This window comes from Strigops habroptila, chromosome 11 (assembly GCF_004027225.2).
Source record: "Strigops habroptila isolate Jane chromosome 11, bStrHab1.2.pri, whole genome shotgun sequence".
Lineage (NCBI taxonomy): Eukaryota > Metazoa > Chordata > Aves > Psittaciformes > Psittacidae > Strigops > Strigops habroptila.
In genome coordinates this window covers 10054980-10069416 of record NC_046360.1, presented here as the reverse complement: position 1 = coordinate 10069416, position 14437 = coordinate 10054980, and the positions used below count along the sequence as shown (strand labels likewise).

Genomic DNA, 14437 nt, shown 5'->3' with positions numbered 1-14437 from the left:
TAGAAAGAAAATGTTTCAATTCAGTGCATGCACTGCCACTGCACATCCTCCCAAATAATAAACAAATCCAACTGACAATCTCAAATTAAAAAAAAAAACAAAAACCAGAAACAGTGTATCTTACCAGTGACTTTAGTTACAGGTAAAACAAATCAGGGAAACAGAATTCAGCTTGCATAAATCTGAAATATTAATTTGGATTGCTAAAATCCCTCTCCTTTAAAAACATGGAAAAGTAAAACAGTATAAATAACTCTTCCATTTGTGTAAATAAAAACATTGAGTCCACAAATATTCTTATATTATGCAAAGGGAATGCACTCTACTTGCTTTCTGCAACTAAGAGTTGAGAGGTCAAGAGAGGAATGCAACTGCATGGGCAAAATACAACTCTGTACATCTAAAGGAAAAATGGCAGTAGCTATATAGGAACTCTTATTTTTCCTCAGATTTACCAGAAAGGAATCCTTAGGTGCAAAAATAAAAATGGAAGGAACTGGTTAGTTCACACCTTGAAATTGATTCCCGTTATTAGTTGACTTAAACATAATTGATGCATAAACAAACTCTTTGATGTCCTGAGAAAGCAACATTTGGAGAGGAAAAAGTTTGGAAACAAATAACATTTCTTTCAAAGTATTCCCTCAGGTTTAAAACCCTCTGTTTCAAAATCAGCATATTAAATTAAACATCTCCAAAAGAAGAATCATGCTACCTTGAAAAAGCAGAGTGAGGAGTAATTTAACATACAGTCTGCTTCAGTTAAAAACTGCATTTTCAACGGTCTGGGATTTTGATAACATTCACTAGTTCAGGTCCCCCAAAAAATCCATGTTCTGCAACTACACAATACTACTCCAAATAACTTTGGTCCAAATATATTTTTTAAGCTGAACACAAGCTATTTTAAGCAAATACTTAGATCTTAAACATATCCAAATAGCAGCTTTGCACATGAGACCTCCTACTTCATTTCTACCTCTACCCTTAGGTATAGTTAATTATATTAAAGTAAAATGAAAATACGTTTTCAGCTGATTTTATGCACATGCTTAAACGAGCTGAGCTTCCCAAATCAGCTGTAGCTGGTATGATTTTAATTTGGGAAAAGTTGTATTTGTTAGATCAAAAGTAAAACCAACCTGCAGTGCTAGAAAGCGAGCTTTCAGCCAGTACACCCGAGTGACAAATTCCATCCAGCCTTCCTCAAATAAATCCTTCTGTGAGGATGCGAATGACAGCTGCAACAGGTCTCCCAAGAAATGAGTTCCTGGGAAGTCAGGGCCAAACTTTCCATTCACAGAGGCAGCAGGGCAATTTCGTGGAGAAACTGCAAATCAATTCATTACATTTTATCATAAACTTACTAGCATCCCATGAAAGGAGTCCCACATCCTAGTATTTCAAAAGTTATTTATCTGCTTTAAGACAAAAAAATCACAGATCAATAAAATACAGATCTGAAAGAGATTAAGAAAAAATAGGTCCAAAATCCAATGAATTCCTAGAAACATTTGTTCATACAACTTAAGTGTTTTCAGAGTCTGAAGAAAGTAATATTCAATTCTCACCTGTAGAGCTCTTCCCCTTTGCTAGCAGCCACTGATCTAATTGCAGTTCCATGCAAGAAAGGCTCATCAACATCATATCCTTCAGAAAAAGTATGGAGACAGCAAAAAACAGTACACAGGAGGAAATACATTAAAAGAGGAGTAAAAAACACCACTGAATTTGAAATTTACTTCAAAGAAAGCTTTCATCTTATTATCTTGGGATTTCTATCCCCAAGCTATAGCTATTTCTTCCTCTGTCAAAAGGTGTATAATAGCATTTACAAATCAACAGGTACAAAACAAAACAATATTTAGAAGGAGCATTAAAAAGAAGAATTAAAATCTCACCTCATAAAAGAAGGTAGGCAAACAGCATTGCCTGAGGTTAAAAAAAAAGTGACATCCCTATTTTTTTTGTCTGGCTGAAATAACTTTATTAAATAGCTAAATCATGCTAAAAGCATGTTTCCAGAATATAGCAGAGGTATTGATACTTGAGAAATAAAAAGACTATATACTGTAATTTTTTTCAGTATTTACCTCCATAAGACTGAGTACATATTCTAGTCTTATCAGCTTATTAATGCTTGCTGGATAAAGTTCAGGAGTATATTAAAAATCACGTCACCATGGATCTCTGCCAGGTAGACTTGTGTAGTGAAGAATACACCATTTTCTCATTAAATACACAGGAATAAAGGCTACAGGTCTAGCTGTTAAAAAAAGGTGCATATGAAAAGGTTCAAAAGTCTATACACATAACCAGAATAGTCCTTTACAATGCTAAAAGTATCAATTTCTTACACTCAGGATAGCTTGCAGATAAAGTTTAAGATAAATTCAAGGATGAAAAAGAACAGACAAGCATGAGGACAGTGATTTTTAACAGTACAGCAACAAAATCTTGACTTTCTAGATCTTTCATACAAGCAAGCAGTTATGCAGTCATAATGAGAACCAAGGGAATACGTTTATAAATATATTTATATTTGTTTAACAAAGAGTATGTATTTATGGAAAATATACAGAAACACAGAAGTCACAGTATGTATAAGAGATGTAACATTTGCTACACAGCAATGCTTTTGTTTGTTTTGTAAACTAAGTCAACGGAACATAGTTTCCATAATTTAGTTCATTTGCAAAAAAAGTAGAAACACTGTTGATCTGAAAAACAAAGTATTTCAAACTGCAGTCATACTGCATCTCAGTCTGGTGACACAACAAAACTTTGTGTCCTATCAGAACTAAAGGGAGGGAAGAAAGAAAAAAAAAAGAGCAACAACAAAGTAAAGGACTAAAATATATTTACATCTATAGTGTTTATATTATATCTATACGTGTGTGTGTGTGTATATACACACATATTATGTATAAGGTATATGTATAAGGTATAGTTGCATATAACATTACCCGTGTGTGTTCAGGAGCTGAGAAACAAACTGTTATGCAAGCTGCAGCATACCACAGTTTATAAAGCTTGGACATGCAGCTCCCCAGACCAAGCTAAGCAAAACCTGCATCTAATTGCTGGGTTTCAGTTAGGTATTTCTGGTACACAGAGAGCAACACACCAGCAAAGAGAAGTACAAGGAAAAGGGTTTCATACCTTGATATGCTGATTACTTGAGTCCCTCAGTAATGGATTAGGAAGACTACTACTATGCTTTCTCCAGCTATTATAGATACTAAGGACCACCTCACATAAGCCAGGAGGCCACTTCACTAGAAACTTCTGGCTGATGACTTTCAGATATCTCATCATTAGCTCCAAGATCCCACCATTGTTCAGGTTATCCAGAAGGAATTCATGAACATCCTGTTTTTCTGGAAAGCAGATAAACACAAAGTCATACATGTTTGAGATCAAGGCAACCCACAACTTCAAACAAATAAGTTTCAACGATGTTTTATGCACTAATATTGCAGCAGTTCCCCTGTGTTATTAAGTTATTGCATTCCAACCTGTTCAAATGGGAAACTTCACACAACAGAGCTCTCACGCACACTAATTAAGCAGTCCCCGAGACTTAAAAAAATCACACCTGGTACCAACTGAGATATTTCTATTCTTTCTAAAATAACATACGCTTCTGTATCTTCTAGATGTGATAGGAAAATACAGAAAATAAAGCATACAGTATGGAAGAAACAACAGAGAAAGAGTGGGAGTTACAACAAAATCCTTACCAGATTCCATAAATGTTGTAGAATCGAATGACATTCTATGTGGTCCAACATGCTGGAAATTCTCTTCTCTGATCTCTGACTGCACCTCATAGTTATTGAAAGTGTCTTCCTCCTCCTCTGGATCTAACTTCCTTAATCTGTATGAAAGGGGAACAAAACACACAGTATCAATATAATCCTCATTCTTGCTTTCACTGGTAAATGAAACCTAAACATGGCACGTGCATATTTTAACACTGAAACCACATTAACTGAAGCAAATTTAGAGATTTACATCCAGTTCCCAAATTTTGTCCAAACCAAGATTATCTTGTTTATCTTATCCATTTTGACATCTGCATTGTCGTCTAATTCAGTTTCATACTGACAAAAGCCATCTTATCTATCAATTAGTTTTTAGTTATTTTCACTTAAAACAATTTTATTAAATTTATGAGAAGACAATGCATCACAACTGCTTCAAAAATTAACCTGGGTCTAATGGTTTTAATGTTGGGGCATATCAATCAAACAAAACCCCAAACAGCTTTCTCTGCTTAGCTCCTGATACTCTCATAATGAAGTTATTGCTGTACAGTACCTGGAAGGGAGGAATTTCACCAACAGCTCTTGAAAGTCAACCTTCTCCTCTTTTTTACACTTGGTGTTCCGGACTCTAGCAGATCTCCTCTTTGCTGTTTCACCACTATCTTCTGTAATTCTCCTTCGCTTCACACCTTTCTTAGATTTATCACCTGCAGATATGTCACCTAGAAACAGAATTAAAAAAAAAAAAAAAATTATTAGTGGCTGACACTTTGTTTTATTCTCCAGCAACACCTGAGATCTATTGGTTTCCTTCATTAATATGAACTTGCTATGGCATTTTCCATAAAAATGCTGCTCTGAGGCAAGAAGCAGACTTACTGAAAATTCTGCATTTCATTATTCATTAAAATTCATTATTTCGTCTTCAAGAAGTTTCTGAACTGGGAATCAGAGGAGCCTGCCTTTAACTCCAGAAACACCTGTAAATTCCCATGAATATAAACCAAATACTGGTAACTCCCTGGCAATTTTAGATACGTAAATACAGCTACACCATAAAATATTTAAGCCTCCTGCTACAGATTTTAAATCAATATAACTGACAGCTTGCGTCTTTCAGGTTCTTAATGTTACACATGAGCAGAATAATCCAGTCATCTTCTATAACAGCTCATTCACTCTGAGGCACTCAAGACTCTTCACAGCATTAAAAGCTTTATATGCATCACTGCTGGGATGCAGTCATGATTCTTCTAATCTTAAGGACTGAAAAACTGAAGTATAAGTCTCCACAGCACAAAACCAGAAGAAGTTAGATTTGTAATCTGTAACAATTAAGAAAAACAAATCAACCCGACTCTCAATGCCATTAGACAAGAAAGTAAGACCACTGTCATGAACAGTGGTCCTGTGTCTTAGTCAGGAATCAGTGATTTTCAGGCAGTTTAGGTGGCCTTCCTTTTCTAATGTGAAGCGTTAACAGAACTTAATTTTACAGCTTAACTTCATTTTTCCTACCATATGCTGAAAAGATTCAGAATCCACCAACATGCAGTTTAAAGACAGTATTTCCCAACAAATTCTGGAGTGCTTTTAATACTCAGGTAAGTAGGAAAAATATCTTGAATCTTAGACTGAAGTACCTTGCTCACCTACAGTAGTTCCTGGTTCCAGTGAACTCTGACTGTGACTTGGAAAGTTGGGTGTTGTTGGTGTATAAGGTAATACAGGATCTGGCACTGTCACCACTGGATTAGTGCTGACAGGAGTTGGCTGAATAACACTGACAGGAGTAGAGGTAGGAGAAAGCATCAAATGTTGAACTGGATCTCGGTATTCTGAGAGATCAATTCTCTTTCCCAGACTGGGTCGAGGAGGGTCACACGTTGTGAGGTGGTGATACATGGCAAGTAAAGCTTCTCCTAAACACTTCCACCTGCATGTGGAAACACAACAACATCACAACTTCATAAATTCTTGCCAAATTATTTTCTAAATTAGCAAGAGCAGCTTTTCAGTGGGAGAGGAACACATCTAAGTGTCAAAATCTGTCCCGTGACTGAAAAGCTGGAGAGTATCTTCGTGTGTTTCCTGTCATATGGACCATTAACAATTTCAGGCCTGGAACAGAGGCTCTTAGGAGCTTTCATTCTAGAACACACCACTTAGAAAAACAAGAACAAAATGTGACAGCAGGCAAAAGGTTTTCAGAGGCAAGTGGTGAGTTCATTGCAATAGGAAGAAAATGCGAGCCAATAATGTGTCTAATCTCAAAAAATGGCTCAAACAAAAGAAGGTCTGTGCAGTAGTTGCTGAGCAAATTACACTGAACCCTAAAAAAAGCAGCGTCAAAGGAACAATTTTTAGGCTCTTCATTCAATCAGCAACACTTATCTCACCCTTATCCACAAGTAGAAGCAATTTTCCTGCAATAGGACCTATGTGCAGAGTCCATTAATATTCGAGAAAAATGTGCAATTAAAAAACCAGAACAAAGCCCAATCTTTTGTGTCTTAATAAAGACATATATAGCAACTTAGTAGTATCCTTACCTCTTGCTGCAAATAAAGAACTGTATTTTTTTTCTGAATTTCCATTATCCCAATAGTAAAGCCATTTTTTAAAAAGCTAAACTTATTTTGAAGTTCATATACAAACTAGTCATATCTGAAAAATCCAATAATACAGTTGGAATGGCTGCCAAACTGTTCTTCACTAATATTCATTTTTTACACCACTGGTTTTAATTCAAAGGTTGACAACTGATAGATATGGGGTTATGCTAAAATCATAAGCATAGCAAACCAACCTATAAACTCTTAAAACATGAAAACACTGGAGGGTTTATCTGCTTGTTTTTACAAGGAAAAAGTGTTCTGAAGAAATGTGAACCTCACAGAGTTTTCAGTCTAAGTGGCTTCAGAGGAACCTTTTAAAAAGAGAAAACAAAGACATACGTGAAAAAGGGAATTGGCTGGACCAGTCTGAGGTCTGGTTCTCTGTCACGCACTAGCAAAGCTTGTCTTTTCTTACGTAGTTCCAGTGCTTCATCTATGATTCTTCCTGTTTCAGCTGCACTCACATTTACGTTATGGATAGACATGTCACTAAGAAATAATAAGAAATGAAGACTGGTTAAAGTTTTTGTTTGCTGGTTGTGCTTTTGTTGTTTGACTGTGTTGGGTTTTTTTTAAGCCTGAGGAGATTAATTTGGTATCTTTCTATAATGGAACAAAAATGAACAGTGTTAAAACAAGCATTCAAATAACATTATTTTACAAGCTTTATAGCATGCACATAGAAGCATTTACCCTCCAAAATCTTTGCTCTGTCTTAAAAATTAAAAAATAAAGGGAGATTGTTCTATTCTGTTTTCCAAACACTGAGAAATGAAAGAGAAGCAGGAAGTTTTGTTTTCTTTCCGGGACAGAAGTTTTTGGTTCAGAAAATGATTGTATGGCTGAGAAATTCCTTTCATTCCAAAGTAGCATTCTGAGGAATTCACGTCATCACAAATAAAATTTGGAGTTGAAAATTGTCTTGTATAGTCTGAGTCTAGAAATGAATTTTTGAAAGTGAAGAATAATCCACTTTTTTCAGAGATCTCAAGCCAGAAACAAAATGCAAGCGGCTAAAAGCACGTAACATTTTTAGAACCAGACCTAAGGCAGCTTAATAAATCAGGGTCTCTGTTACTAAACACGGCTTTCTATTAAAGGTCCACAGCTATACATAAAATCCTAGAGCCTTAAAATTTGTTATCCTTTCTCTTCCCTGTCTTCTAAATACTCTGTATTTTCACATTTTAGATATTGTTGTAGTCTAAAACGTTACTGGTTTTGACTGATTTATTGCATAACTGAAGGACGCACACTAGGATGTACATTCCACTTACCACATACAATTTACACAGCGTACTGATGCTAGCTGCACATGCAGTGACTATTATGCTCAGTGAGACTGAACCATGATTAAATTAAAAACTTCACTTCTCCTGAATTCTGTTGACCATCACAGCAACATATTACAGTATGAGAAGCAGCTCTGATGCTGAATTATCAGTTAACTTAGATCCTGTACATTTTACAGGCCTCTACTTTCTTCTCCCACCTTCCTCCCACCCACTCACACTATAAAATCTACATTCAATCTATAAAATCTCTAAGAAAGAGACAGTCTACTTAGCAGAGCTACATAAACCCAAACTTTTAGTGAAAGTTTTACATACTGCAATAAAAAAGTAATAATAAAGGACTAATATCTCAAACATAATATTGCAAAATATTTGCAGAGTTGCAGTGGTCTGAAAGCTTAATAACTAAGAATTTCTGCATCTTGGTACTAATAAAACACAGAAAGTCTTCTGACTGTACTCATTTGTCAATAAAAATCAGTAATACTTCCTGAAACTTACTGAAATGAGAAAACTGTATCAAGTTCCAAATTTGTAATTGCTTGGAAAAGCAGTAACGTCTGTGTGGTTTGGGTTGGTTGGTTTGGGGTTTTTTTAATTAGGAAAGGAAAACTAAAATGAATGCTGCAGATATCAGCTGCAAATAAGTAAAATGAAACAAAGGAAGATGATTACAAGAGATCTGGGTATGAAAATAAGTGAGCAATAGCAAATGGACTTTCTGTCTCTTTCTACCTCGCTCCAGAAGTAATTACTGAAAAACATTCTGTCAGCAGCCCCAACACTTAGCACTGCTTTATTATTTAGAAGACAGGTCAGCAAGATATTGTTATAGCTTAAAGCGTTCTATCTCATCAGCTTTTCTGAACTACCCCAAACCCAAAATTTACACTCCAAATGCTGTATATACTATAGAATGACATTCACCATTTAAGGAACATCCTTAAGGAATCTTTCCGGAGGCAAGGCTGCTCCTCAAAGATCTTCTCCTTCAGAACCAATCCTTTACTATATAGACAGTCTTTCTCCAGAGCTTTGCAGATAAAGTACAAACATGCTGACAGAGAAATAGAAATTGAATGGTCAGTGGCTGCTCTGGTTCATTCAAAAGCTCCCATTTCTGGCCTTTGTATACACCACAGAATTCCAGCTAAATATGACATTCACATAAATTAGACCAATAGCTTTGAAACATGTCAAATGATTACATGCATACAGCTAAAATAACCTACTATGTCTTCCCAAGTATTATATCCAGAAAAAGGGTATCATGAATTTTGTTTAAACAATGCTTGCAGTACATCTTTTATTTACTTTCAGGACTCTGTTCCTGTACAAAAGAAATTAGAATCATAAAGCAGAATCCTAGCCATTTACCATTCTCATGTTACCCAATGTCTGAACTGCAGATTCCATTAGCGTAACAAGCAACGTATCCCACCAGTTTTTTGCTTGCATGGGCAGTAAAGTGAAGAGATTTAGGACTATCCAGTGGGATGAACCTAAGAGATCAGATTCAATGTTTCTGCCATCTTACAACTTCTCTCACAAACTTCCTTTGAATCAGTTCATACACTAGATGTTACTCAAATGTAAAATCTTGGTGTCTGTTGTATCAACTGCTGTAACTACAATTAAACATACTAGGCTATGAAGTAGATTGTAGTTTTATAACTAAATCGTAGAACTACGTAGCTGGAAATGCCTAGAAAGACAAAATCAATATACATGCAAGAGAACAGTCTACAGAGAAACTTCTTGTAGAGACTCAGATATAAAAGACCACAAGCATTTATTTTTAGGGTAGCCAGAATTGATACAAACCATCATACTTTATCATGAAATTTAAAAAAATCTCTATCACGAAGTCACTATCATAACCTAATGTACTGCTTACACAAGACACACTTTCTCCTATACAACTGCATCCTTACAGGTTTTTACTGATATGTAGAATTACACTATCTTGACAACTTTTTTTGTGTACTGTACTTACTTGTGTAGTCACTGAGTGTGTACAAGATTGTGATAAGATTATCCAAACAAGGCCAGTGATCAGGATTACACCTGAGACCTTCTTCAAAAGCATGACGAGCCAAAGGCAGGCGGATGAGTTTGATTGCCACACGGCCAATTTTATACCATAGGTTGACATCAGTAGAGTCTAGCATCACAGCCTAGAAAGCATAACAAACACCATTATTCACATTTCAGACATGCATCTTCACTTGTCTACAGGGACTGGCACTGCTTTAGTTTTCAGCAGGCTTGCTACTGATTTGAGGACTGACTGATGGACCAGTTACATCACATGTAATGTCAGAAACTACACAGAATTCAGACATATATTCAAATGATGTATGCTGAAAGGTGTACATCTATATTTTGGCAAGTATTTGCAGACACTGAGGCTCCAGTGTTTTATTTCAGCTGTACTGTACCTCCAAATAAAACTCCATGGCTGTCTCTAAGTCATCCCGTTGTGCTGCCAGCTGTGCTAGGTTTTTATAGGTGGAATATTTTAACATCAAGCCTGGATGTTTCAGTCCTTCTTTCTCATCACCAGAAAGAACTGCCTAGAAATGATAAAATAAACGGAATGTGGGCATCAGAAATTAGACATTACACAAGTAAAAAGAACAGCAAACTATTTGCCAATTGATAACACTGATATCTCTCACTAGCCAGAAAGAAATGAAATAATATAAAATAAAAACAGTTTCTAGAGTTTCATTCTCTAAAGATCACTGACCTCTCGCAGAAGACGAATCTCAAGCAGCTCATGATAAGCTTTTGCAGACTCTTCAAATCGGTCATGCTTCTGAAGGTCCAAAGCTTTGTGGTACAAAGCAAATGCTTCTGCTTCCTGTGGTTTAAAAAAACAGAACCTATTTTGCAGGCAACTTTATTAAATATCATTAAGAAAATTGTGAGTTTACTTACTTGGGCTTCCTTTGTCTGTGTCTTATGACTTTTAAAGGTACCTTCGTAGTCGTCCTCAATTGTGGAGCTCGCATTCAATGCTGCAATTCGAATCTAGAACGACAGTTGAGACGCAACAAGAAATGTCACATTTACGTGTGTTCCCTTGCAAAGTCAAGTTTTGTCTATTTTTACTTTACTTGGTAAATGGACAATACTGAGAGATCTCTACATAAAGTTACAAGAACTGTAATGTCATCACTAATTGCAAGTAATAACACATCAAAACTATTTCCCCCATTAAATCAGCTGAAAAAAACCCAAAATTTCAAGTGTTTTGCAAGTAACAGCTTCCCTAGAACAATTACAGCAAATTGTTTTCAAATTCTTTAATTTACCAATAACCACAATCACTCTAAACCCAATGTTCTTATTATGCCAATTTAGTCTCAGTCCTGGGGAAAGAGAAAAATTTCAATTTTACTTCTACCAAAACATCTCAAAAACCACCTCAATAAGCCCTTACCATGTTCTCAGCTGTTCTCACTGTCTTTTCTCCAGGATTAGGATGAAGGGCCTAACACAAACAGGTCTGGAAAGCAAACAGGATTAGAATATTTATTCTGTCCATAAAGGAAGCATTCAGAAATAAAAGACAGGCTGGGAATACTTTAATCAATAACCAATTAACTGCCCTGAGTCACCACCACCACGCCATGCCAAGGGATAAATTGCCCTATAATGTGGGAACAATAATATTAAAGTGAATTTTAACTAGAGACAGAGAGTAAAACACAAAGTTAAGCACATGCATTACTTCAGGATGGCTTTCAAGACTCTAGTCCTGGCAGTGAGGGGGGAGTGGAAGTATTTGCAATGTAATCACACCTATAAGGTTATTCAGTTACTGTAAAATACTTAATGAACATACATAATATTAACGACATAACAACATGAATCCTTATAAAGACAAAGGTAAAACCAAAAGAGCTTCTGACATTTTATGAGCATGAACTATTATAGCTTATGAGTTTATCTTCAGTTACATTAAAAAAATAAAATTAGAATCCTTCCTGTACCTTTTACCTATAGCACAAACCAGAGTGCTCTCTCATACATAGAAACCACAGCATTTATGGATATTTACAGAACAGGAGGAAAAAATGGAAGGTTATCTATGTCAGACTGACATTGCAGCAGGGCAGAGTGGCTGGTCAACCCACTGCTCAAAATACTGCCTGTGCCTGGAAAATCCGCTGCTTCAAAATGTTATTACTGCTATCCCTGCTAGAACAGAACCAGTGTTTATAACACAGCTGTCTCTTCTGAGTATGCTGACCACCTTCTAAGGCAAAAGCATGTTCTTAGACCTCTTAGATTTATGCAAACAAAAGAAACTGAACTTTTACTAACTACTATTTCTTCATTCTGAAAGACACTAGTATTTCCAGTCTTTTTACCACTGACAAAAAGTTTAAAGGTTAAAATGCACATTTATAATCTATCATTTTTCCTCATAACTAAACCCATAACTTATGTTCTATTAACTCCCTGAAACTTCATGTTAGTAAAGGCAAAAAGCATGAGAGTTCTGTGCTGCTTTTTAAGAAAAGCTTCACTGCTACATGATAAAACCTTTCCATCAACTCAAAGAAAAATATGACACACGAGACAGGCTAAAAAGAGTTTAATATTGGAGACCACATTAATAGAAGAGTAAGTCCAGAATTAACCACAGCAGGAAGTGGTGGGAGTTTTGAACTGTAAGCTGAATTAACATCATCATCACGATTAGTTCTGCATGTAGAGAAAATGCCTAGACAGGAATCTCATTCATTCAGCAATGATATTTTGCTTGCCCATGCACCACTTATTCTCCTAACTTGCAGCTAAATAGACTGATAACTGCACAGCAATAAAACATTTTTCTCCTTAAGTCAGTAAATAAACATTAATAAAACCTCAAATCTCTTTCAAGACAAGGATTCCTTGTCTACTTTGCCTGGGGAGAAAATACATGAACAGAGATTAATGGCTATGTCCTTCAAAAATATTGAACATCCCAGGTTTTGACAGGAAGTGTGGATGCTTATTGCATCTAAATAAATGAGACTCTATGATCCCAAATCAACTACATATTTAAACTGAGTGGTTTTAAGTTCACTTACAGATACACCTATATTCAGAAATCGCTCAAGTCTTTTGCTGAATCCACATAATCTTGCTCAAGGCAGCAGAGGAAGTCAACAGGAGAGAGACTACAGTCAAAAGTTTACTTCTGTAGTTAGACTGCCAGTGAAACTGCAACTACAGAAAAGGTGGGGAAACAGTTTTAATTCCACTTTATATTTCTACAGAAAGTTTGTAACAAGTATTTAGCACCTTTCCTCTCTGGAGTTCAGAAGTTGAGAGAGCATAACCAAAGAGAACAGTGTAATGCTTTTGAAAAACAGGGCAGGGACATTGCCTCCACGCAGCTTTTGTACCCGTGCGTCAGGCAGGTGGGGAGGTTGTTTCATCTGTTTTTTTTTTTTTTTTACACTGTACATGGTCGCAAACCTGTGGACTGAGTTACAACAGTGTCATAACATCTAGGAATAAAGTATGTCACTACAGTCACTTTCAGAAGAACACAGCTACATCAATTAAGTAGGAAAAAAAAGAATTAGTCTTTAATATAGAGTATTACAAACTGGGTTGAACTTTTTTCAACTACAGGAGGGTCTCAGCTTATCAATCTGTGGCTATGACAGGTGGGCACATCCTCAAAAGGCAACACTACCTCTTTAAAACCTTTTGCATTCAAAATCTTGTCTCCTTTTACCTCAGCAGTTTAAAACTTAATTAAAAATTTCGACTGTCAGCTCTTGTTTCCAGAGCTTGTGCGATTCCCAACTTCCAGACATGAAACAAAGGGAGTGGCTTGGGCTTTCCTGGCTTTTGTTGTTGTTGCCACACCTGGGATCCATACACTGCGAATACACATTTGTTTAAAAATAAAACCACTCGATTTTTGTTTTGGGGTTTTGTTTTTAACGTTGCAAAGATCCCCTCCGCCGCATTTCAGCAAACGCCGCTTTACCGAAATACAGTCATTTTCCGCAGAGGAGCGGGGACGCCTCTCACTCCGCTTGCCAGACTCCACTTCCCAGCGGGTGGCACAAAAGGCCGGGAGGAGGCGGGGGAGTGAGCGAACCCACATTCGCCCCTCACCGTGGCTCCGTGGAGGGGAGCAGGCGACGCCCGACCCCGCCGCGCCGAGCTCTCGCAGGAGGGGCAGGGCCGAAGCCCCGGCAGCCCCTGAAGCCCCTCCACGGTGCTGCGGCAAACGGGACACTCACCTCGCAGGGCCGCCCCCGGGCTGGCGGCGCGGCGCGGCGCGGGGCGGGGCGGGGCGGGGCGGGGAGCGGCCGCCGCGGGGCTGCCGGCTCGGCTCCCTCAGGCGAGCGGCGGCTCCCCGGAGACGCGGCCCCACCGGCAGTCTCCACGGCAACCCCCGCCGGAGCCCCGGAGCCCCGCGCGCCAACAAAGAGGCTGCTCATTGGCCGAGCAGCCGCTCCTTGGGCAGCCAATGGGAACGCGGGGACAGGGAGGCGGGGAGGGAGGGGTTGCGGTTGGAGCTGGTGAGGGGGGCGCTGTTTGTGCTCTCCCGTGGGCTTGGAAATCACCCCAAAACCACTGTTCTAGCCCTAAAACTTGCCGTGGTGCTGACTGCGGACAGGAAAGCGCTTTTTTTGCCCCTGGGGGGTGTAGGAGGTGTTTGTGTGGTGGCGGCAGGACAGTGCGAGCAGTGGCTCAAGCCAGACCATAACTGCAACAGCTCCTTGTACAA

The 14437-nt window shown here is 37.9% G+C and overlaps 1 protein-coding gene across 9 annotated transcripts in view; it reads right to left on the bottom strand.

The window, feature by feature from the left end:
- Positions 1–14132, bottom strand: part of CABIN1 (calcineurin binding protein 1) — a 116851-nt gene extending 102719 nt beyond the window's left edge. For 3 of the 9 annotated variants that reach the window (XM_030500332.1, XM_030500339.1, XM_030500337.1), the window contains exons 1-15: positions 13388–13557; positions 12774–12912; positions 11132–11197; positions 10627–10719; positions 10436–10549; positions 10125–10259; positions 9680–9860; positions 8611–8740; positions 6728–6877; positions 5414–5706; positions 4324–4492; positions 3744–3880; positions 3163–3380; positions 1572–1650; positions 1143–1330 (exon numbers count right to left, since the gene is read on the bottom strand). In XM_030500332.1, coding sequence (XP_030356192.1) covers positions 1143–1330; positions 1572–1650; positions 3163–3380; positions 3744–3880; positions 4324–4492; positions 5414–5706; positions 6728–6877; positions 8611–8740; positions 9680–9860; positions 10125–10259; positions 10436–10549; positions 10627–10719; positions 11132–11134 — 1890 coding nt within the window. In that variant the 5' untranslated portion in view covers positions 11135–11197; positions 12774–12912; positions 13388–13557. Of the gene's footprint in view, positions 1–1142; positions 1331–1571; positions 1651–3162; positions 3381–3743; positions 3881–4323; positions 4493–5413; positions 5707–6727; positions 6878–8610; positions 8741–9679; positions 9861–10124; positions 10260–10435; positions 10550–10626; positions 10720–11131; positions 11198–12773; positions 13023–13387; positions 13558–13946 lie in introns of those variants that run through there. The other 6 variants (XM_030500336.1, XM_030500338.1, XM_030500333.2 and 3 more) reach the window with 5 other exon arrangements.
- Positions 14133–14437: the final 305 nt, after the last annotated feature.